General features: G+C 38.7%; 1 protein-coding gene across 1 annotated transcript; it reads left to right on the forward strand.

Moving 5' to 3' along the window:
• The first annotated feature begins 10,096 nt into the window (after window positions 1-10,096).
• TBX22 (T-box transcription factor 22) lies at window positions 10,097-18,278 on the forward strand. The gene is made up of 9 exons (XM_037060297.1): window positions 10,097-10,274; window positions 10,885-10,944; window positions 11,023-11,173; window positions 12,012-12,113; window positions 13,501-13,675; window positions 14,560-14,724; window positions 15,091-15,155; window positions 15,536-15,621; window positions 17,665-18,278. Exons 1-9 carry the CDS (start codon window positions 10,097-10,099, stop codon window positions 18,276-18,278), a joined length of 1,596 nt encoding a protein of 531 aa, XP_036916192.1.
• The last annotated feature ends 1,601 nt before the right edge of the window (window positions 18,279-19,879 follow it).

The following is a 19,879-nucleotide window of genomic DNA, read 5'->3' on the forward strand; positions in this document are numbered from 1 at the left end:
CAATGATCTCTGAGCTACTGTGGGGAAATAAATGAAGTGAAAATCAAACATGTTGTATTCTGTATTGGGAAAATTATTCAGCTAATACATTTTGGGATTCTCTCTGGGTTAAAAATATAACCCTTTTGACTCTTTCCTTTTCGATGTGTAGGGTTTAGATATGTACCACATGGGAACTCAGGAGGCACCAGGGCTCCTAAGAGTTTCTGTGTGGCCCAACACACCTAGCAGCCCTGTAGCCTGTGTGGAATCACAGAGACCACATGGGGTCACTTAGTAGGCGAACAACGCAGAACAGAGCAGGCAGGCGCAAGCTTAGCCTGGGAGGAGCTACTGAGCTGTTGTTGATTGGAGCTTAAAAGTGTTTTTCTACTGCAAGTGCTAGAGATGGAGATGTACCAACTCAACTTGTAAAGTCAGTCTACTTCTGGTTTGGAAGATTTCTCCCAAGCAGTGTTTGCTTGAAACTCAGATCAGACTGTAGCCAGGTAAGGTGCCTAGGGAAGGTAAGGAAAGAGGCTGGTATCCCTTAGCTTTGCAGCCCTGAAAGCTGAAATCACAGGCTGTAATTGTGCCTTTCACAGCTGTCCTTGAATGAAGGCAGGTCTTCTGAGTGGGAGAAGGTGGGGAGACTGGGTGCAACCCTGAAAGTAGCAAGTACCGCTCTGGCCGGTGGGGGCCAGAACATTGAGTTCTCTTGCACACTGGCTCCAGGCCACTCTCCTGTGAACTTTGGAGACCAGTTGGTGCTGGCATCTGCAGAGCAAAGGAGCCCAGCCTGAGACTCAGCTTTCTTACCACATCCTGGCCTAGCCTCTTGACGCCGCAACCCACAGGTAAAAGCCCCTGATTTACTTACTGGTTAGGCTGTAGATTTTCTTTGAGGCCCTCAGGTGAAAGAATTTTTCTTAGCCAGTGCCTCTGCTATTAGCTATCACTGGGCAAGTGCATAAAGTTAGGGAGGTCCTGCTGATGTCATAATTATTAGTTTCACGTTCTTCAGCTGAAGGCTTTGTGACAGGATTTTTGAAATTTCTACTTTTGAGGGGACCCAAAGTGGAATGTTAATGTTCCTTAAAATTAACAAAGGGTAGATTTCCTGGCCTGTCTTTTGAGGGTGTGTAATAATCTAACAATAGTTCCTCTCATGATCAGGGGCCCTGCTGAATGGTTGCTAGGCCCAGGAAACTGTGCATTGGTCAAGTTTAGAGAGCAAGGGAGCTAAAGGAATAGGTATGCCTAGCTGGAAGGTGAGTATAGCCTGAGGCAAGGCCACATAAGAGATAAGGATACTGAGCTGAGTGGAAAGTCTCTAGCACTGAGATTTGACCAGATGGCTATGAGCAGTGATGATTTCTTTGCAGGCTCTTCCCCAGCAATCTGCAGATCACTCAGCCAGAAGGTTTTTTTCTGAGTTCTTGCATTCACTTGAGTTAATACTGTCCCTTACTCTCAGGAGGAAGCCTGAGGCCAGAAAACCTGGGACAATGACCATCCCCAGAGGAGGGGCAGGGAGCAACAGCGTGAGCCAAAAGATTCTTCTTTTACCAATTCTTGCATTTTTTCTCGCCAAAGCTTTAGTTAAGACACTGCATTGTAATCTTCCACACACCTGCACACACAGTCACTACACACATACACCTGCCTTCAAGCTAAAGGAGAAAACTATACAAGGGACAGTGAAAGAGATGCCAAGGAGCTTGCTGTAGGGTGGTATGGTTGCTTCTGTACAGCTCTCTTTTCCCTGTGAAGGCCTTCTGAGGTTATTGGATAAGGCAGTATAAGAGACAGAAATATTAAGAGAGAAAAAAAGACTAAACAGAAGATAGAAAAAAGAGGAAGTGAAAAAAGAATGATAAAGACAAATTGAAATATACACAAGCTGATGAGAAAGAGAAATATAGAAAGATTCAAAAAGGACAGCAAAGGGACACAAAGAGAGAGAGACATAAAGACACAGTAAAACTGAGATGGGTAGGAACAGAGACCTATTGAATCTTCTTCTATCTGAAAATGCTTCCACATAAGCCTGATCTAATCTGGCATGTTGCTGCAGAACTTGAACTACACTAAGATCTCTTTCAAACCAAAATCCTCAACTGAACCCAGCTCTGGTGCCTCGGGGCAGCCAAGACAATCTATACTTTTCATCAATACACCATCTAGAGAAAAAGTGAACAATGAGTACACTCTGGATAAACTCACTGTCACCCCTAAAACACCTATTCAAAACTGACCTTCAGATCTTTTCAATGCCAAATGAAATTATGGAGAACGGAAAGTGAAACTGCTGTTTAAAAAAAAAAAGAAATTACTCCTGGGGAGAATGCTTCACATCACTCTCTCTATGCACATTTTCAGACATTTTCACTGAAAATATAATTCTGTCATCATTTTCACAGCACACACACACACACACACACACACACAAATGCCTATTGTGAAAAATTTCTTCCAGTCAGAAAAGCTTACTAAAACATTAAGAGACATTCTAGCTAGTCCTTAGACAAGGCAAAACAGGAGACGATATATATGTGTGTCAGAGAAAATGGCTGTAACATTTTAAGTTTGCCCAAACGGAAACTAGTGTCTGTGTTTCAGTTTACTCTAGAGTTTACCAAATTCAGCTTCTTGTAATAAAATAAATCAGACCAGGACCAAAATCTGAAAATGGAAATCAATTCTGAAGAATGATGCCAACTGCTAAGTACTTATTAAAATGCTAGCATAATGAACTTCATAATTAAATTACTTTTCAAGGGGTCACTGGCAATACTGCCTTCAAAATATTCAATAACCTGTCCTGGCTTGTGTGGCTCAGTGGATTGAGTGCTGGCCTGTAAACCAAAGGGTCTCCTGCTCAATTCCCAGTCAGGGCACAAACCTGGGTTGCACTGTGGCCAGGTTCCCAGTAGGGGACGCTTGATAGCCAACCACACATTGATGTTTCTCTCCTGCACTTTCTCCCTCTCTTCATCTCTCAAAAATAAATAAATAAACGTCTTTTATAAAAATTTAAAAAATCAATAATCCCTTTCCATAAGAAGTATGCATACACACAATTTAAATGACTATGGATTCACAATCATAAAATACAAAAATAGATACATATTCCAACTTTCTATCAATCTTTCTTTTGGTGCAATAAGATTAAGTCAAGTTTTAGACTAGGGGTGCAAAGTCTGAAGTTTGAGAATTGGCAGTTATTTAATGGCTTCACTCAGAGGATTTAGTCAGTCTCCTAACTGAGAAGTAACCATAGTGAGTTGCCTCCAGGGAGTATATCATGGTCCTATGGACCCGGTTTATTGAGACTGGCATTCATTTGCCAACACACATAGCAATTGACTTTGATTTTCCTTCATGCTTTCCTTCTATTTCAGTAATTAAAATATGATGAATTTAGTGATTTCCTTGTTGTTTTCATTTGTTTCCCTTTTGTATCTTTCATCATGTGTGTTTATTGTTTAATTATTAAGCACTGCCCTTTTGGCCCTTGGAAGTATTGATCAGGGTGTCCTAAATCTAGAAACATTTATTTCATGCAGGAGCAGCTTTTTGTATAGTAGTGTGAATATATAAACCCCGGGAAGGAACATACTGGGTGAAAGTAGGCAGAGATTGCCTTTAAGCTAGGCAGGATAAGTGTTTGCCTACTTGTGGTGTTTAGATAGACTGAGGGGAAAAGACCTTGGCTTACTACCAAATCTTTCCCACTATTGGTACTTCTGTGGATATTAGGTATTGAAAAGTTCAGATCAAGAAGAGAATCATTATGAAAATAGGGAAAGAAGTTTTTAACACTCTATTCATTTGCCCTGGGCATGACGGAATGTGGTGCCAAAGAAAGGGAGGAAATGTATGTTAAAAATACAAAGGCATAAATAAATTAAAAAAATGAAATGGGTGTGAGATTGGGTAAGCTCAGTCTAAGTTCAGGAAGATGCCCTTCTTAGTAGCAGGATCTGCTTATGTTGGGTTCATGACTGCCCAGATAGACAAAGCCACAAGAAGATGCCACACTGATCTGAAGTCAGGTTTTGACTTGTGTTGATTGTATGTAGTCATTTGATGAGAGACTATGAGGCAAGGGTATAAAATAGGGTATAAAACCACTTTACCTGGTTTTGGAGAAATACAATACTTGTTCTATTTTTCTAATAACTCATTAATGGAATAAACTTGGTATGTCTTTGTTTAAGTAATCTGTGCTGGTAATATTTTGCTAACTGTCAGAATTATTTATTTAAAACTATGACACTTGTATCCACTTTTTTGAATGCTATTCCACTTTCTCTGCAGCTGATGTATAAAGCATATTAGCAGTATAAAAGAAAATACAAAGAAAGGGAAGATTGAGTATGGGATGGCATAAAATCCAAGTTAGAATGGCTCAACATTAAACTTCACACACACTACAAACTCACCCCATACAAAATTATTACTTCTTAGTAATCCTGATTGGGCCTTCAGTTAATATATAACTGTACAAATTCCAGTGGAGTACCAGATAGGTTACCTAAGTAAGGTTTTACTCAAGCTCGTTGTTTCAATGGGGAGTGTTTGAGGATGAAAAGAAGCAGGATACATTTACAATTATCGATTACTTACATTGTGTCAGGCAATCAAAGATAGCTGAAAAGTGGACATGCAATGCCTATTCTGCTAATGACTCAAATCACTATAAAATAGGGCCACATCTGGGCTAGTTGTTTTTATTATTTATTACTATCATTTAATTTGTCTACCCTGTGCAAAAATTAGCCAAGGAGAAAATAGTCCTTGCAATTCTGGGGGCAAAGATTCTAGATCCAAACTTTTAAAAAATCACCAGCTGTAAGTTATGAATTGAGTAGAAAATAGTAAAAAATAGTTGCATAACTTGAATATATTTTAGTAAAAATGAGAAATATAATGAATCCAAATAATATTATAATTATTAGCATAGGAAGGCCTTCATTATTTGAGAGCAGTCTGAACACATGATTAAATTCAAAGAATAAATCTTTCTTCAGCTAATGTTTTGGTAAGTATACACATTTAGCTTCCCAAATTATAATGAGAACACAATGAGCATAGATAAGAATTTGTCTTCCTACTCTTTCTTCCCTGACTCAGTCTAGGAACAAGAATTACAAAATTTGACATGCATAACTCAGTTGCTAGTAGCATTAAAGCACAGAGTTCTTGAGCAATTATATTGAATTAAACTAACCAGAAGTTGAGGGATTCAGTGTGAGAATTACTTTTAATATTAATCATGCCAGTCCTCTTAATTTCCTGGGGTGAAGACAAAGCTGTATGGTAGGGGCCTGTAATTAATAAATCTTATCTATTTACTGTAAGAAGAAGAACATATACTGATATTACATTGGCAAAATACCAAAAATATCTTTCCAAGTATGAAGTTGATAAAATCAGAATATGCATTCTATGAGATGTATTTCTCATGGATTTTTGAAAGTCAAATGCAATTTTTTATTTCATTCACTAGTTCCACTTATTAAATAGTTCTCACATTTAAGAAAGGTGATTACTCTAAAGCCTTCTGAACTATTGAATCTGCTTTAGTATTTAACCAAAAGTTGGGGAAATTTCTTCCCTTTCTATTGTTTGGCCACAAAGGATTTATAGCTGTATAGTTAATATAAAGATCAACATATTCATTCCTTCATACAGTATATAAATGTTGAATAACTATGTTGTACATATGAAACTCATATAATATTGTATTTTAGCAATAGTTTAATAAAAATAAAAATAAATTCTGTCATGCTTAAAATGTTAAAGACTAACACATTCTTGAAACTAACTTCCAATTTCTCTTTAATGATAAAAACAGCTGTGAGTGCTTACAATGTTCCAGGTATTATGCAAAGTGGTATGTATATATGATTTTCCTAAATTCCCATATACATACACAAACTTACAGAAACATATCCTATGATGAATATATTAGATGTAAAATCATAAAAGCTCAGATGAAAGAAACTGAATGTAAAAAATAAAATGAACTTTAAGAAGACTTATGTAAGCTCACTCAGAAAGGAGCAATTCAGAATTTAAATAGGGTCAGTCTGAATTCAAAGTCTGTCTTCTACATGCTGTACTGCTTGAACCTTATTCCTTTTTGTTATTTACCGTAGTCCATGAATTTGTATAGAAAGTAAAATTTGCTTTCAGGTTTTATGGTTCTAGGATAGTCTATAGCACATAATTTCCATAATCACAGAACCAGTAGTGTTGAAGAAGAAGGAGGAGAGGAAGAAAAACTAGAGGAAAAGGGTGATTTTCCAAATTTTTATCAATCTGAGTGTATTTTTCAGGATTATTTCTGTTGAAGGTGATGGAAATACAGCTGAAACTCACTTAAGCAAACAAAGATAATTTATTTGTTCAAGTAACAGCCAGTTCAAGCAAAGTTGAATTCAGCTACTAAAAAACGATGTCATAAGGCATTTCTTGATTATGTTTTCCTGGGGGTTCCTTCTAGGTAGGCCTTTCACAGTAATGCCAAAAATGATCATTAACAATTTAAAAAGAAAGCAATTTATTGCACACTCACACTCTACATGCTTGGAGCATTGCCAAAATATCCTAACTATGGGGAATGAGGATCAAAGCAGAGAAGGAAGAATAACAATCGAAAGAAATAATCTATCATAAAGTTGTTTGTGCTTTGGTCAAAATGTGGAACTAGGTATCCAACCAGACTCAAAATACTTTTATTTATACTTAATATAGATATATATTTGAAATATTGATTTATTTAATGTTTCATTCTTTCCTTTATAAATTAAAAACAGTAGTTGTAATCCCTCTATATAAGTTTTATATTATCCCTTTAACTAGTAAGTACTGCAGAACACAAGGGATATTTTTTTTCTCCAGGAAGACATTTTTCCTCCAGATCTCTTAGTTCATCTGATTCATAAGTTTTCCTTCAAATAACCCATATTATCTGTATAGAAAGCTATAGGGGCCACAAATCTTTGCCCTTAACATGTAAAAAATTTCTGAGAAGTGTAATACTTTCAGATATTAGGTTAATTTTGAAGATCTATTTTAATGCACATGCAATTCACCAGAAGAAATATTTTTCAGGACAGACCATGTTTTATGTATGTGTTAATTTATATACCCATTTATAGATATTAATGAAACATTGGAATTTTTATTAGTGAGTTACAAATTGCTTCCCATTATCTTAAAACAGGTTCAGATTTCATTTTCAATAAGAGCTCTAATAAACCTTATATTCCTTAAGGCACATCTATATCATCTCTATCTCCAAAGATATTAATTAATTTTGATTTGTATTTACCACAAATTTATTTTTTCTACAAGTGATAAGTTCTCTGTGTATTACCAGTTGTAATTTTTTTGGCAATTTAAAATCAACATTTTACTGTAAGGATTTTTTGATTTTTTCAAACTTTTCAAAAACATTACTCTTCTTAATGTGGGTACCTGTGGACCTCTCTGTGAGTTCCACATGGGTTGAAGAATTTCTTGTAAAGGTTTGTGGCTGTTCCCAACTGAGACAAAGAGACTTACAGCTGTGGAAAATAAATTGCTGTCATACCTCATGCCCCAGTTTCTAAGAGCCCAGTGCTTCAGCAGATGAACAGATTAAAAAGCTGGTTCTGGAGTTTGAAATAATTTTTCTCTCAGATAAAAAGTTAACAGGAATTAACATCTTAGTCCAGTACACATGAGGGAGAGCTGAGCTCCATGTCTCCCAGTGATATCATCAGATAGATATTGAAATGGGAATGAAAAAAGTTAGATTACAAAATAAAGAGTGACATGAGTAAACTACAGGTATGTAACAAACTACATGCATGTAGGTAAGAAGGAAGAAGTTTCTCCTAAGAGAGGACTTATATCCCAAAGTATGCTATTTCTCTGATTTTAAAAAAATTGCATCATATAGTAATTTGAAATACTACCAGAGACATTCCAATTACTATACTTTGCCTTATTTTTGTGGAATCTGTTAAAAAAACTACCAAAGATTTTGCTTGCTACAGGAGGTAATTTCCTATTTTTTTGCAATTGAATGAACCAGGGTTGAAAGCAAGAAAATGGCTATATTAGGAGATATTAGTGCAAGTATTGCATTGTAGTTGACACTTTAAAATTAATGAATGAACTCTCGAATTTCCTGTTTGTGAGCCATGTCTTTAGTGAAGACCATACAGTGAATAAAAAATGTACCTTCTAAGTGAGAAGGGAGGGACAAATGCAGTAATAACTGCCCTCTCCCCTTGATGGCTACAGCAAGAAAACAAATGCCCATAAAGATGTGGTGAAGATCACAGCTAGATCTGGTTGTTTTCCAGTCCAATGCCTTGTATATTGGCCTTTCACTATGAGCTTCACTCCACACTTCTAGGTATAGTGTCTTTCCCAACTCTGCATGGTTAGTAATGGATAACTGATTGTTAATCCAGGCCCTTCAGCAGTATTCAGGGTATAATTAAGCCTTTGTCATACTACCTGAGATAATTAGATACCTCAAGTCATATCTCATTGTGTGAAGATGTCCTTCACATGGACCAGCTGCACATACCTCTCCACCACCACCTCACACTTGTACCCAAGATGCTGAAACTAAAAGGTCACAAAGAATCTTTTACTGTGAAACCTCAGTACTGAGATTGTATCAGTTCATTCAAATTTCATCCTATTTTTGAAGATTTGGGTTGAGTTGAAATGTTCTTTGAACAAATGTGTGCAAGGAGAACAGAACTTTTCTGAAAAGGTGAAAATGTCATTACCTAAGATGTAGTCTGCAAGAGTCCAGGGGTGCCTGGTTTCTTATTTCTGATGAAAAGTGGATGACCAAAACCCACACGTACAGGCAAAATATTACATCTGCATGCCTAAACATGCTCATTGGAAGTGGTAGGCAAGTCTCTTCCTGATACAAAGAAGGTGACTTTATCCATTAAAAAAAAAAAAAGTAAGACCCAGACCAGGAAGATATTCCAGGAAACAATGGATTCAATTATTTGAGCCCAACAGTTTGGGTTCATCCTTTGAAGCAAAATTCCTGTTCATGCTTTGCTGGGGGCTCTTAAATCCTTATGGTGTGTTGCTGATTGAGTCATGTGAGAAAGAAGAGGCTGTGGGCGAAAATATTGGGATCCCTTTACAGGCTGGACTTGAACTAAAATTGCTCTTATCATTAACAATAGGCATCTGGGAGTCCCCTGCCCAGCCCTTGCCTCCCCAGCTGGATACAAAGGACAGACTAGCTCAATGCCTACCCAGTTTGAGACCCAAACTGCAGAACAAACGTCCCCAGAAAGCTTGCGCTCTTCTATGTTTCGGCAGTGCATTCACTGGAGAACAAAAGACCCTGATACACTTCTCTGGATCTGGTTTAAATAATTTTTGCACTTTTGTTATTAAACTGACCCCTTATGGGCAATTATTTCGCATGTCTTTGCGTTTCACAATTGTATGTAAAAACTATAACTTTGCGTATCCCTCCTCGCCACTATCCTGAACCTCTTTCCAGCCAATCCTTCAACCCTGATTCCTTTCCTGCTCCCTGTCAGACTCTGAAGTGTCACTCAACGTGGTTTTTGTGTTTCCAACAGTTTCCAAAACAAACAGTGGAGGCCGAGACCAGCTGGGTATTCACTCAGTCGGATGCAACAGTATCTCCCAATCTGAGCTGCCTGAGCCGCCATTGGCGGCAGGTCTGCTCCCTAAGAGGCCCTTGCTTGTCAATCTCTGCTCTCTGCCACGTCCTGGAATCAGGGAGTTGAGGACTGATGGTCCGCACATGTCCATTGGGAGGGAGGAGACCGCAGAGGGAAGGGGGACTAGACTCCAAAGGACTTTGGCTCCAGTTTGATCTTCCTTTCCTTTCATCTTATTCAAAGAAAAATATGTACGTATATATAAAAATTATACACACACATTTTTCTTTGACTATCGATCCAGAAATTGTTTTTCTGATTTGGGGATTATTTTTGCTTTCTCTCTTTCTTCAGTCCCCTGCACTCTCCCTCCCTCTCCCTCCCTAACCCAGCTCAGGTTGAAACTTTGCAGTGCACATTCCCTTCGCCTCCCTCCAGGGATGGCTTTGAGCTCTCGGGCGCACGCCTTCTCGGTGGAAGCATTGGTGGGGAGACCCAACAAAAGAAGACTGCAAGAACCAAGAGAGGAAGTGCAGCTTGAGCTGCTGGAGAAAGTGGGCAGAAAGGTGCAGGAAGAGAGAAGGAGCGGCGCCGCAGGGAAGAAGAGAGAACAGCCGGGTAAGTACCTTTATGGCACCCCAAAACCCTAAGCCTGCTATTATTGCTTGATGAATCCGCAAGTCCTAGCCAGGCCTACGATGCTGCAGAAGGGTGGCTAGTCCTACCCTTGGAGGTTCTGACCCAGCCAGATGGCCAATATCGGGCCGCAGGGACACTTTGTCCACTTGGCTGTAGGGGATGTTTCCAAGCTTCCAGGTTCAGCCCGTACTTTTGTGGTTCATTTAGGGTGAAGAGGAGGGTTGCCACATGTTTACGGAGAATTGAGACTCCCCAATCTCCCTGAAGTTCTGAAAGCCAGGGGTGGCTGTTTCTCAGGGTAGAAAGCAGGGTATGCACCCAGATTCTGAGAGATTCAACCTCCGGGACCAAAGTCTCTGAGAGAGTTGAGGACCAGCAAACTTGAAGAAGGAATGTGCCTTTAACAGGGCACATCGTGGACCCATTTATCTCCATCAGGGAGGTACAGAGGATGTTGTGGGGAACTTGGGGATCAAACACCAAAGTCCCGGGGAAGAGGCAAGGTGGGTCTGCTCCAAGACGCATTACTGAGAAGGGGGTGTGTGAACCACGAAGCTCTCTCGCAAACTTTAGGTGTCTCTGTGTCCAGCAGAAAAGCGACGCAAGACAGAGTTCTCAGCAACTTTCTCAGGCAGTGGAGGCTCTGGAAGTGGCAGCAACGACGGCAGCGGCGGCAGCAATGGCAGCAGCGGCGGCGGCGGCGGCAGCAGCGGCGGCGGCGGCGGAGGCGGCGGTGGCAGCAGCAGCAGCGGTGATGGCCTCAGTTGCGGCGGAAGCCTGGAAGAGAAAGATGCTATCCAAGTGGAGCTGCAAGGATCCGAGCTGTGGAAGCGATTCCACGACATTGGGACTGAGATGATTATTACCAAGGCCGGCAGGTTCAGCTCTGCCCAAATTGTTCAAGTACCACACACAGTAGGCCCTTAATGTATCGTTCTCATAAGATGTGGTGCCTCCAGTTTTATGCCTTAGCACCAATCCCCCCAAGTCCCCACCTAGGACAGGCATTAGAAATCAACTGCCTCTCAATTGACTATACTATGATGTGCCTGGCTCATGTTAATGGCAGAATATTTCTTTCCTGTACACTCTGACTCCAAGTACTCATTCTCCTTATGCGGTATATGAAAAAAATTAGACCTGTCTACACAGGTGCCAGAGTCCACCCACATCCCACATCTTAAGCTACAACCAGTCCACTCTGTTAAAGCCTCAGTTATCAAAGGACAATATCCCATCTCGAAGCCTCCCAAACCACTATCCCTAGCTGCGGCCAGTTAGAGGTGGAGCTTTCCCACTTTGACCATCTGCTCTGGGACAACTTTTTGGGGGCAGCTCAGTACTTTTCTATGTGTGAATCCTCCTAATTCTAGTCTTTTCTCAAATCTGCCTCACAAAAAAAGTTTTGCCAAAAAAAACTGAGGAAAGGGCATAGCTTTTTCTCTTACTTTTTCTTTTATAACTTTTTTATTATTGTGGTAGTGGGGAGGACAAAGTTTTGTGTTAAGGATATTCTGTTCCCATCAGAAATTCTGAACTTCTTCAATCAAGTTTAAAACTAACAGTATGTCTTCATGTAGCAAATGCTATTCCCTAAATATCTCCTAGAATGGAAAGGATATTGTGAATTCCTTCACCTCTCATTTGACCCCAGCTCTATCACACTTGAAATGTCTCTAAAAGCGCTCAGGTCAGTTGCTATTTTCCCTCCCACAGGCGGATGTTTCCCTCTGTTCGAGTCAAGGTGAAAGGGCTGGACCCAGGGAAACAGTACTACCTGGCCATGGATGTGGTGCCAGTGGATTCCAAACGCTATAGGTAAGGGGGGGGGGGTGCCAAAAGAGGGTACCACAGGCTCAACTGGGAATAGGGATTCTGGTCTTTGGAACCTGACCGTGCTATTTTGAAAACACTACTATAGACAGAGGAAGTGGGATTGCTTTCCTGAGGACTTTAGGAGTCAAATTTTCTTGCTCAAAGCAGGCTTCAGACTGTGAAAAGACTAGGTTTCCTCTTTTTTCCTCACTCCTAGAAAGCAGGTACCATCTGGTGGTGCTTCAGTGTGTCCCAAACGTCTAGTCTAACCACTGCTCTGGCCTAGGGTCTGCAAACTGCAGAAGGTTTGGACTCAGAAGGCTAGCAGGGAAGCTGGTTGTTGAAATTTGGGGATAAATGCCTGGCCTTGTAGGTACATACTGAGCTCTGGGTTGCACTACTTTGTCAGCAGGTCCTGGAGTAATGCCCTGATTTGCCATCTGAGGCTAGTCTAGCAGTTGTTGCACTTAGGTCCATCTTTTCTTTTTTGTGCTCTTTCGTGAGGCAGGGGTCAAGTCTGAGAGAGTACAAGAAACCTTTCCTCTTGCTGTAAGCACTTTACTCAGAGCAGGCTAAAAGTGGCCAAATTAATTGAAAATCAAGAGGCCAGAAATGCCCCTGTGCAAGTGAGTGCTTTGGCTCAAAAAACTGTGGGGGGTTGTGCAGGAGCCGCCTACACTCTGGCTGTGAGCTGAGAGCTGTGATCATCGAAGTGGAAGCTGGAAGCGTGTGTCTAGCCTTTTAGGAGACAGCCAGCATCATGCCCAGGGCTAAATTTGAGGGGCAAAGAGAAGGCACAGCTCAAGAGCCTGCTGGACCTGAAGCCTGAAAGCAGAACAAGCTGCTCACTTCTCGAGTTTGATCTATCTTGGGAACGTTGTGCACAACTGAGCAGTTGAAATTGGAAATTGTCTGAAAAGTAGCCGGGAAGCCACATGGGGCAGAATTTTTGGGGATAGTTTGATGTGAAGCCTTGTTGGCAAAGGGGCTTAACCATGGCTGGTGACTGTGAGCTGGACACACTGCTGCTTCTTCCCTTACACTTCTGGCCAAAGGCAGGACAATTTTTCTAGCATCTCTGCATGGAAAAACTGCTTAGGTCAATTTCTGTTGTGTTTTCTGTGAGAAAATACAAACCAGACTCTGAAATCCCATGACATTATACTTGTCCTGGCACTTCGTTGCATTTTAATGACATATGTTTATTTACAGTTTGCTTTCTATCCCTGAAAGCTCTTTGGAAATCAAGTTACATCTTCTACTAGTTTCCTTTGGGATTAGCTAGCAAACCTTGACTGAGGTCATTTGAACTGTTTCCTGGCCACGTTCCTTCCATGCCCCTGGCTTTGGCTGGCTGCACATAAAGCTACACTCTGCATGCCTTTTTCAGGTATGTGTACCACAGCTCTCAGTGGATGGTAGCTGGGAATACGGACCACTCCTGCATCACTCCCAGGTTCTATGTTCACCCAGACTCACCCTGCTCCGGTGAGACCTGGATGAGGCAGATAATCAGTTTTGATCGTGTAAAACTCACCAATAACGAAATGGATGACAAAGGCCAGGTAAGTGTGTAATCCTTTGCCCTGTGGAAGGGACAGATATGCTAAGGCATCAACCCACATGTCACCCTGGAGATGCCAAGTAGGCTTCCCCCAGATAAGCTACTTGTGGTCTTTAAGAACTATCCAACTTCCGGGCCTGCAATGAAAGGTGGTCTTTTTTTATGACCTTTGGTGGCTGAGGCTGAGTGCTAAGGGTTGGGAATAGTAAAACAAGGGAGTGTGAGGATTAAATGACACTTGTTTAAGCCAAGATACCTGGACTTGGAGACTGAAAGAGAGTGTTTCAAAGAGCTCTCTGGTACATCTGCCTACCAGGCAATCACTGTGGTCTCTGATCACCTTCCAGTAGATGGGCACTTCTGTGTGGCATGGTATGTCAGAAATCTCCAACCTCCCCAGTGGGCAAACTTTGCAAATCATCTCCAGCCTCTGTTCAAGCATGTCCTTGCTCCTGCCATGGCCAGTCTGACCCTGTGCCAGCCACACAAGGAGATAGGTAATCTCCAGAAATTAAGAGGTGGGGAATATCATATGGTTGCCCATCAGTTGCCATAAGCCCAACAAATTTATGGCAGGCAGTCAAATCCCAGTGACACCTGGGGGCATCACATGGTCACCACATTTTGGAAGTAGGAAAGGGCCCCATCTGAAAATAGAATCACTGCAGCCTGGTGCCAGTGTGGTACCAGGCTCCAGAACCCCTTAGCCCTGAGGACCTTTGCCTGGGGCAAAATGGCACAGAAAAGTCCTTGTGTGTGGCCAGCTTACCCTTTCTGGTTTAGCTTTGCTTTTATGTGTAGGTAGGTTGGGGGTGCTGATGAGAGTGGGACAGTATTAGGGAAGGGAAGCCAACTTCTAGGCAACACTAATGATTTCTCCTCCAGATCATTCTGCAGTCCATGCACAAGTACAAGCCCCGTGTGCACGTGATGGAACAGGATGGTAGAATCAACTTGTCCCGGATTCAGTCCCTGCCCACTGAAGAGGTTAAAACATTCTCCTTCAAAGAAACAGAGTTCACTACGGTAACAGCTTACCAAAACCAGCAGGTAAAGCTAACCAGGTTCCAGAAGAGCAGTGATGGCCCCAGAAGGATTTAGTGAATAGGCACAAGTTGCACTATATGGATTGAATTTCCCTTGACTTTAAAAAAAGCAGTCTTATTGCATTTTTATCAAGGCAAGTTTGGTTGTGAATTGTGTGGATTTGGTATTTAAAGAAGAGCAAAACAATGTGCTAGGAGAGAAAGAAAATAATCATTTCAAAATTGACTTAGACATATGCTTGCATTTATTTAACATGCCATAGTCCACACTGAAAAATATTTTGTGGTTGTTATGACTATTAAAAGCAATGGTGACAATGTTATTACCAAGGGCACTGACATTATTTTTCTCTCTCTTTTGAATTCATAGATTACCAAACTGAAAATAGACAGGAATCCTTTTGCTAAGGGATTTAGAGATCCCGGAAGAAACAGGTAAGTAAAATATCACATCTAATATTAATATAGCCCTTTTCACAAGTATTACAGATAAGTATGGGTCAGAGACTCAGCAGCCCTAAGTTTTGTACCTAGTAGGCAGCAGAAAATGGACCTAGATATTTTGTCTCCAAAATCTTGCCTTCTCCCAGTACGTCCCAAATCCACCTTTAAGATATTGCTTGTTCCAGCTTCCTGAGTTTTTTTTTAGTCATGGAACAATTACTTAGGATTTTATTTACAAGTCTAGCTATAAAAGAAAGTCATTTCAGATATTCAACCCTGAAAACCGTAACAAAATAACTCAAAAGTTTATATAAATCATTATTTTCAGGAATAGCATTCTGGACTTGCTGAAGGTTGAATCTCTTTTTCAGGGGTGTATTGGAAGGGCTTTTAGAGACCTGCCCATGGAGGCCTTCTCTCACTCTGGATTTTAAAACTTTTGGTACAGACACACAAAGTAAGAAAAATTTTATTAATATCTATTTTAAATGTTGATGAAATAACTACAAACAAATCCTTTATATTAAATATTAAACAAGGGGATAAGTACATGCCAAAAGTGTGTGTTTACAAAAAAGTGGGTATATATTTATCTTGATTAGGAAATAAGAGGCAAAAAGGAAGAGGAGTTGACATGAAGGAAAAAAGCAGAGACATACATGGCAATGGTGGATCTATTGACTTTTGTCTTCCTGAGTTATAGTACATCCTGAGATCTCCAGATCTCAGCTGGATTCTTTAGCATATTACTATTCATATTCTTTAGAACCTGCCTATGGTACACTTGTGGACTTATTTGCAAATGTGTTAGATATTGAAATAATATTTCATCTTGTAGGAGAAAAGTTCAGTACATGTTAAAATTACTTCCATCAAATAAAAATAATTTATGTTTTACCATACTTACCTCTAATTTTTATTTTGTTGTAAGTAGGAAAAATAAATGTTAGAAACAATACTAACCCACCACAATGAGTTTAATTACCACAAGCATTTAAATATTTGCAAAGTATTTTTTCTCAGGTAGTGCATTACACGATTAAATAATAATCATAATTAGACAATGTAGGTGTTGTGGTAGAAGAGTGTATAACTTCACTTACTCTGATATTTAACAATATATAGAAGAGTTTATTTGCAAGAAAAAGGAATCATTTTACCTCTTTGTCTCTATTCCACTAGCTGTTTGTCTTTGAACTTCAATTCAAGGTTACAATTACCTTGAGAAAATCATCAATATCACAGATTGAGTTTTACACAATACCATAACAACTGATTGAAATGAAAAGAGATGAAGCCTAATTGTTCGATAAAATATTTTACTGGGTTGACTATATTAGTTTGGTCTGGAGGACTGCATAGAAAAATATGAATGCTTATTTGTTATCATCACTTAAAATAATAGCATCAAGATAGGCTGTTTTTAAAATACTCAAGTCAATACAAAGTGCACTGATAAAGAAAAGAGGTAAAGATAATCATAAATTGATAATGTTTAATACACATTTTCTTAGTAATTTGAGATGTTCAGAATGCTCTCAAATCACAAAGAAAATGGGTATCAATTTTTAAAAATTATTTTGAATGTTTAATTATAACAGATATTTGCCACCCTGTTGATAAAGGACTAGGCTATCCTCTTATACACAAAATAGAAAACAACAGGAACACCAAAAAAATTAACAAATATAATGAAGTTCAGTCAATAACAAATATTTTCAATTCAAACACTTACAAAGATAGGTGTAAAGTCTAGATGTTCATGGACCTCATAATTATCCCTGATTTTAGTAGATGCTAAGCAATTATAAAAGATCACCTGACAGCATTGTTATGAATACTTTCATTTTCATCTTGATATTTTTCAAACTGTAAAACTGTCTTCATATAGTGCACCATGGGAGTCTTCCTTTTCACATAAGAAAAATCTAATGCATTAAAGTATATTTATTTTTATTGACTTTACTGAGGTGACAGTGGTTAATAAAATTATATAGGTTTTTCAGGTTATAAGTCTGTAATATATATCTGTATATTGTGTTGTTTTAATTTGTAAAGATTACTTTCATGATTTTTTTATCAGACTGAGGCTTTCTATAGAATCTGAAACAATCAATTTGTTCAATTTAATCAAGAATTTAGTAATTTTTTAAAGTTAAAGAAACTAGTTTTTATTTGTAAAACATCATTGGCTCTGGGTCATATGTAATTGGACTTTCTTTGTAATTCATTACATAAAAGTTGTTCAAGTGCTTAGCATAGTTCTTGAGCATAGTGAACTACATTATTGTAGTTCTAAAAGTAATAGTGGTAGTAGTAGAGATACCATATTCAATTCAATTTTACTCAGAGGAAGAAACACGTTCTTTCCCAAAGAAGTTAAAAAAAAACCATGCAAGGAAACCTAATCTATGAATGAAGGAGCGATAGTAATGGACATGATTACTGATTTAGTAGGAATATCAAGTTCATTGTTTATTGACTGAATTGTCATTCACAGGTGGAAGCAGTGGATCATCTCCAGTGACCTCTAGTGGAGGGGCTCCCTCTCCTCTGAACTCCTTGCTTTCTCCATCTTGTTCCCCACCTACGTTTCATTTACCTACAAGTTCCTTTGGAATGCCCTGTCCAGAGATGTACCTGCACAGTATCAATCTACCCCTTTGCTACAAGATTTGTCCAACTAATTTGTGGCGACAGCAGTCTCTTGTCTTGCCTGCTGCTGAAAAGCTAGCAAGCAGCAGCAGTTCCCAGTCGTTAAGCCCACTCATGATGGAAGTTCCAATGTTATCTTCCCTGGGGGTTGCCAATTCAAAAAATGGTTCATCTACAGACTTCAGTGGGCAGTGTCTACAAGCACCCAATTCTTCCAATCAAACGTTGTATGGATTACAGGCAGCTGGAAACATTTTATCACCAAACCCCATTGCCCGGGAAACAGTAGACTGCTCTTTCCATCCTTCCTTTGGCTTTTATAGGTACAACTTCTCAGTGCCATCTAGACTGGTAAATGCTTCCAAACATCTCAGAATGAATGACAACACTCAAGTTTCTTTTAGAGAAGGCAAATGCAATCATGCTCATTGGTATCCAACAATTCCTCATTGCCTTTGATGACATAATCACATTACTAAGACAATTACATTCAAGCACCTAGTTTTTCATTTGTACCCAAACAACACTCAAGAGCTTTGGGGATTTAAAAAGTTCATTATCAGAGAGTATTTCTCTATTATGCATTTAAAGTGCCTTATTAAATGTTCATAAGAAGTTATATTCATTTTTGACCTATAACAAATATGAACTATAACAATCTCTGATTACAGTGGCCTTGGGTCTCAAAATAAGATACTCAATAAATGTTATTTGATGAGATAGACTATATTAGTGGCCAATGAAGGAGCTACTAAAATCAATTTCAAGATGAAAGTAAGGACACAAAATTTCAAATATTAATCTTTGCAGTCTAAAGACCATTTCATGCTGAAGGAAATGAAAGTTAGATGAAATGCAAAATATTCTAATAAATTCAGTCCTTTATTTCCTTTTATTTTTTAGTCCTAGGTAAAACTTGTTTATTTATTCCTTTAACAAACTTGGTATTTTATACTTAGTTTACAAAAGCAGATTCTTATAGTTCTTGAAAAGATCTAAGAAATTGGGACTTAAAGGAGAAGAATATATTTGAGTCCATAAATATGAAAATATCATTACACAGGTGAAATTCAATTACACTCCTGTGCAACAACCACAGTTAATTAGACTAGAAAGAAGTAGCATAAACAGGACTTTGTTTCAAACTAAAATGTTTATGAAATTTAAAAGTTTCCTTTCACCTGGTCCTATTTTTTTTTGTAAAAATTCATCTATATATAATCTGTATATTTTTAAGATGAATCAGATTTTAATTTTTATGCTACTAACTCTATCATTTATTAACTCAAGACACTTCATATTACAATGGCATCACTGAACTTTTGACAAACTAACCAAACTTTTAAACTGCTTTTTCTAACCTTTCTAAAACACATTAAGAACTTACCATTTTTATTTATTTTGCTTAAAATTGTTATTTGACTTAAATATGACTTACAAATGTGTCTTCTGGTACATGCATTAAAATTATATGCCCCTTCATTTCTCAAGGGAGGGATAGAACAGCATATGCTTACACTCAATCTGAGAATTCTAGTAAGGATGAAATATTATTTGTGTGTAGGAAAAAAAGAAATATTATTTGTGGCTCAGACTAATTTAGGTATGTGTTATAAAAGTCTGAAGCAGAACACCTGTACTACCTAGATTTATCAAATCAGGAAACAAACACCAAGAACACTTTATTACTGTCTACTCCAAAACAGGAAAGCTGTAAGCGTTAGCAGTAAATGTTAATTTACTGCTAAAGTAAATTTTGACATTTTTAAGCAAAAAAGCCCATGTCATGTAATAATGAAACATTCTGATGGCTTACAAGACAGATACCCAGTAATTAATAACAGAAAGTATTTAACTGAAAAATCTCTAGGATTCTTTTCAAATGATAATATTTAGGAAAAGGCATTAACTTTATAGTTGCTTGAGTGCATGGTACTCTGTGCTTTATATTTCAGATCATTTTGGTATATAGCACCCATATAAAAGTGATAACAGAGAACTATATTGGCAAAGGTGATTAATATAAAGGGGCAAAAGTTAAAATGTTATAATGTAGGCAT

This window comes from Sturnira hondurensis, unplaced genomic scaffold, assembly GCF_014824575.4.
Source record: "Sturnira hondurensis isolate 20B ecotype Veracruz unplaced genomic scaffold, ASM1482457v3 Scaffold0011576, whole genome shotgun sequence".
Classification (NCBI taxonomy): domain Eukaryota; kingdom Metazoa; phylum Chordata; class Mammalia; order Chiroptera; family Phyllostomidae; genus Sturnira; species Sturnira hondurensis.

What these genes read in the sequence shown, in the direction of transcription:
- TBX22 (XM_037060297.1), top strand. Translation starts at nt 10,097, where the DNA reads ATGGCTTTGAGCTCTCGGGCGCACGCCTTCTCGGTGGAAGCATTGGTG. An exon ending in GTGGATTCCAAACGCTATAG is followed by an intron (nt 12,114 to 13,500) that starts GTAAGGGGGGGG and finishes TGCCTTTTTCAG; the next exon opens with GTATGTGTACCACAGCTCTC. An exon ending in AGAGATCCCGGAAGAAACAG is followed by an intron (nt 15,156 to 15,535) that starts GTAAGTAAAATA and finishes TCTCTTTTTCAG; the next exon opens with GGGTGTATTGGAAGGGCTTT.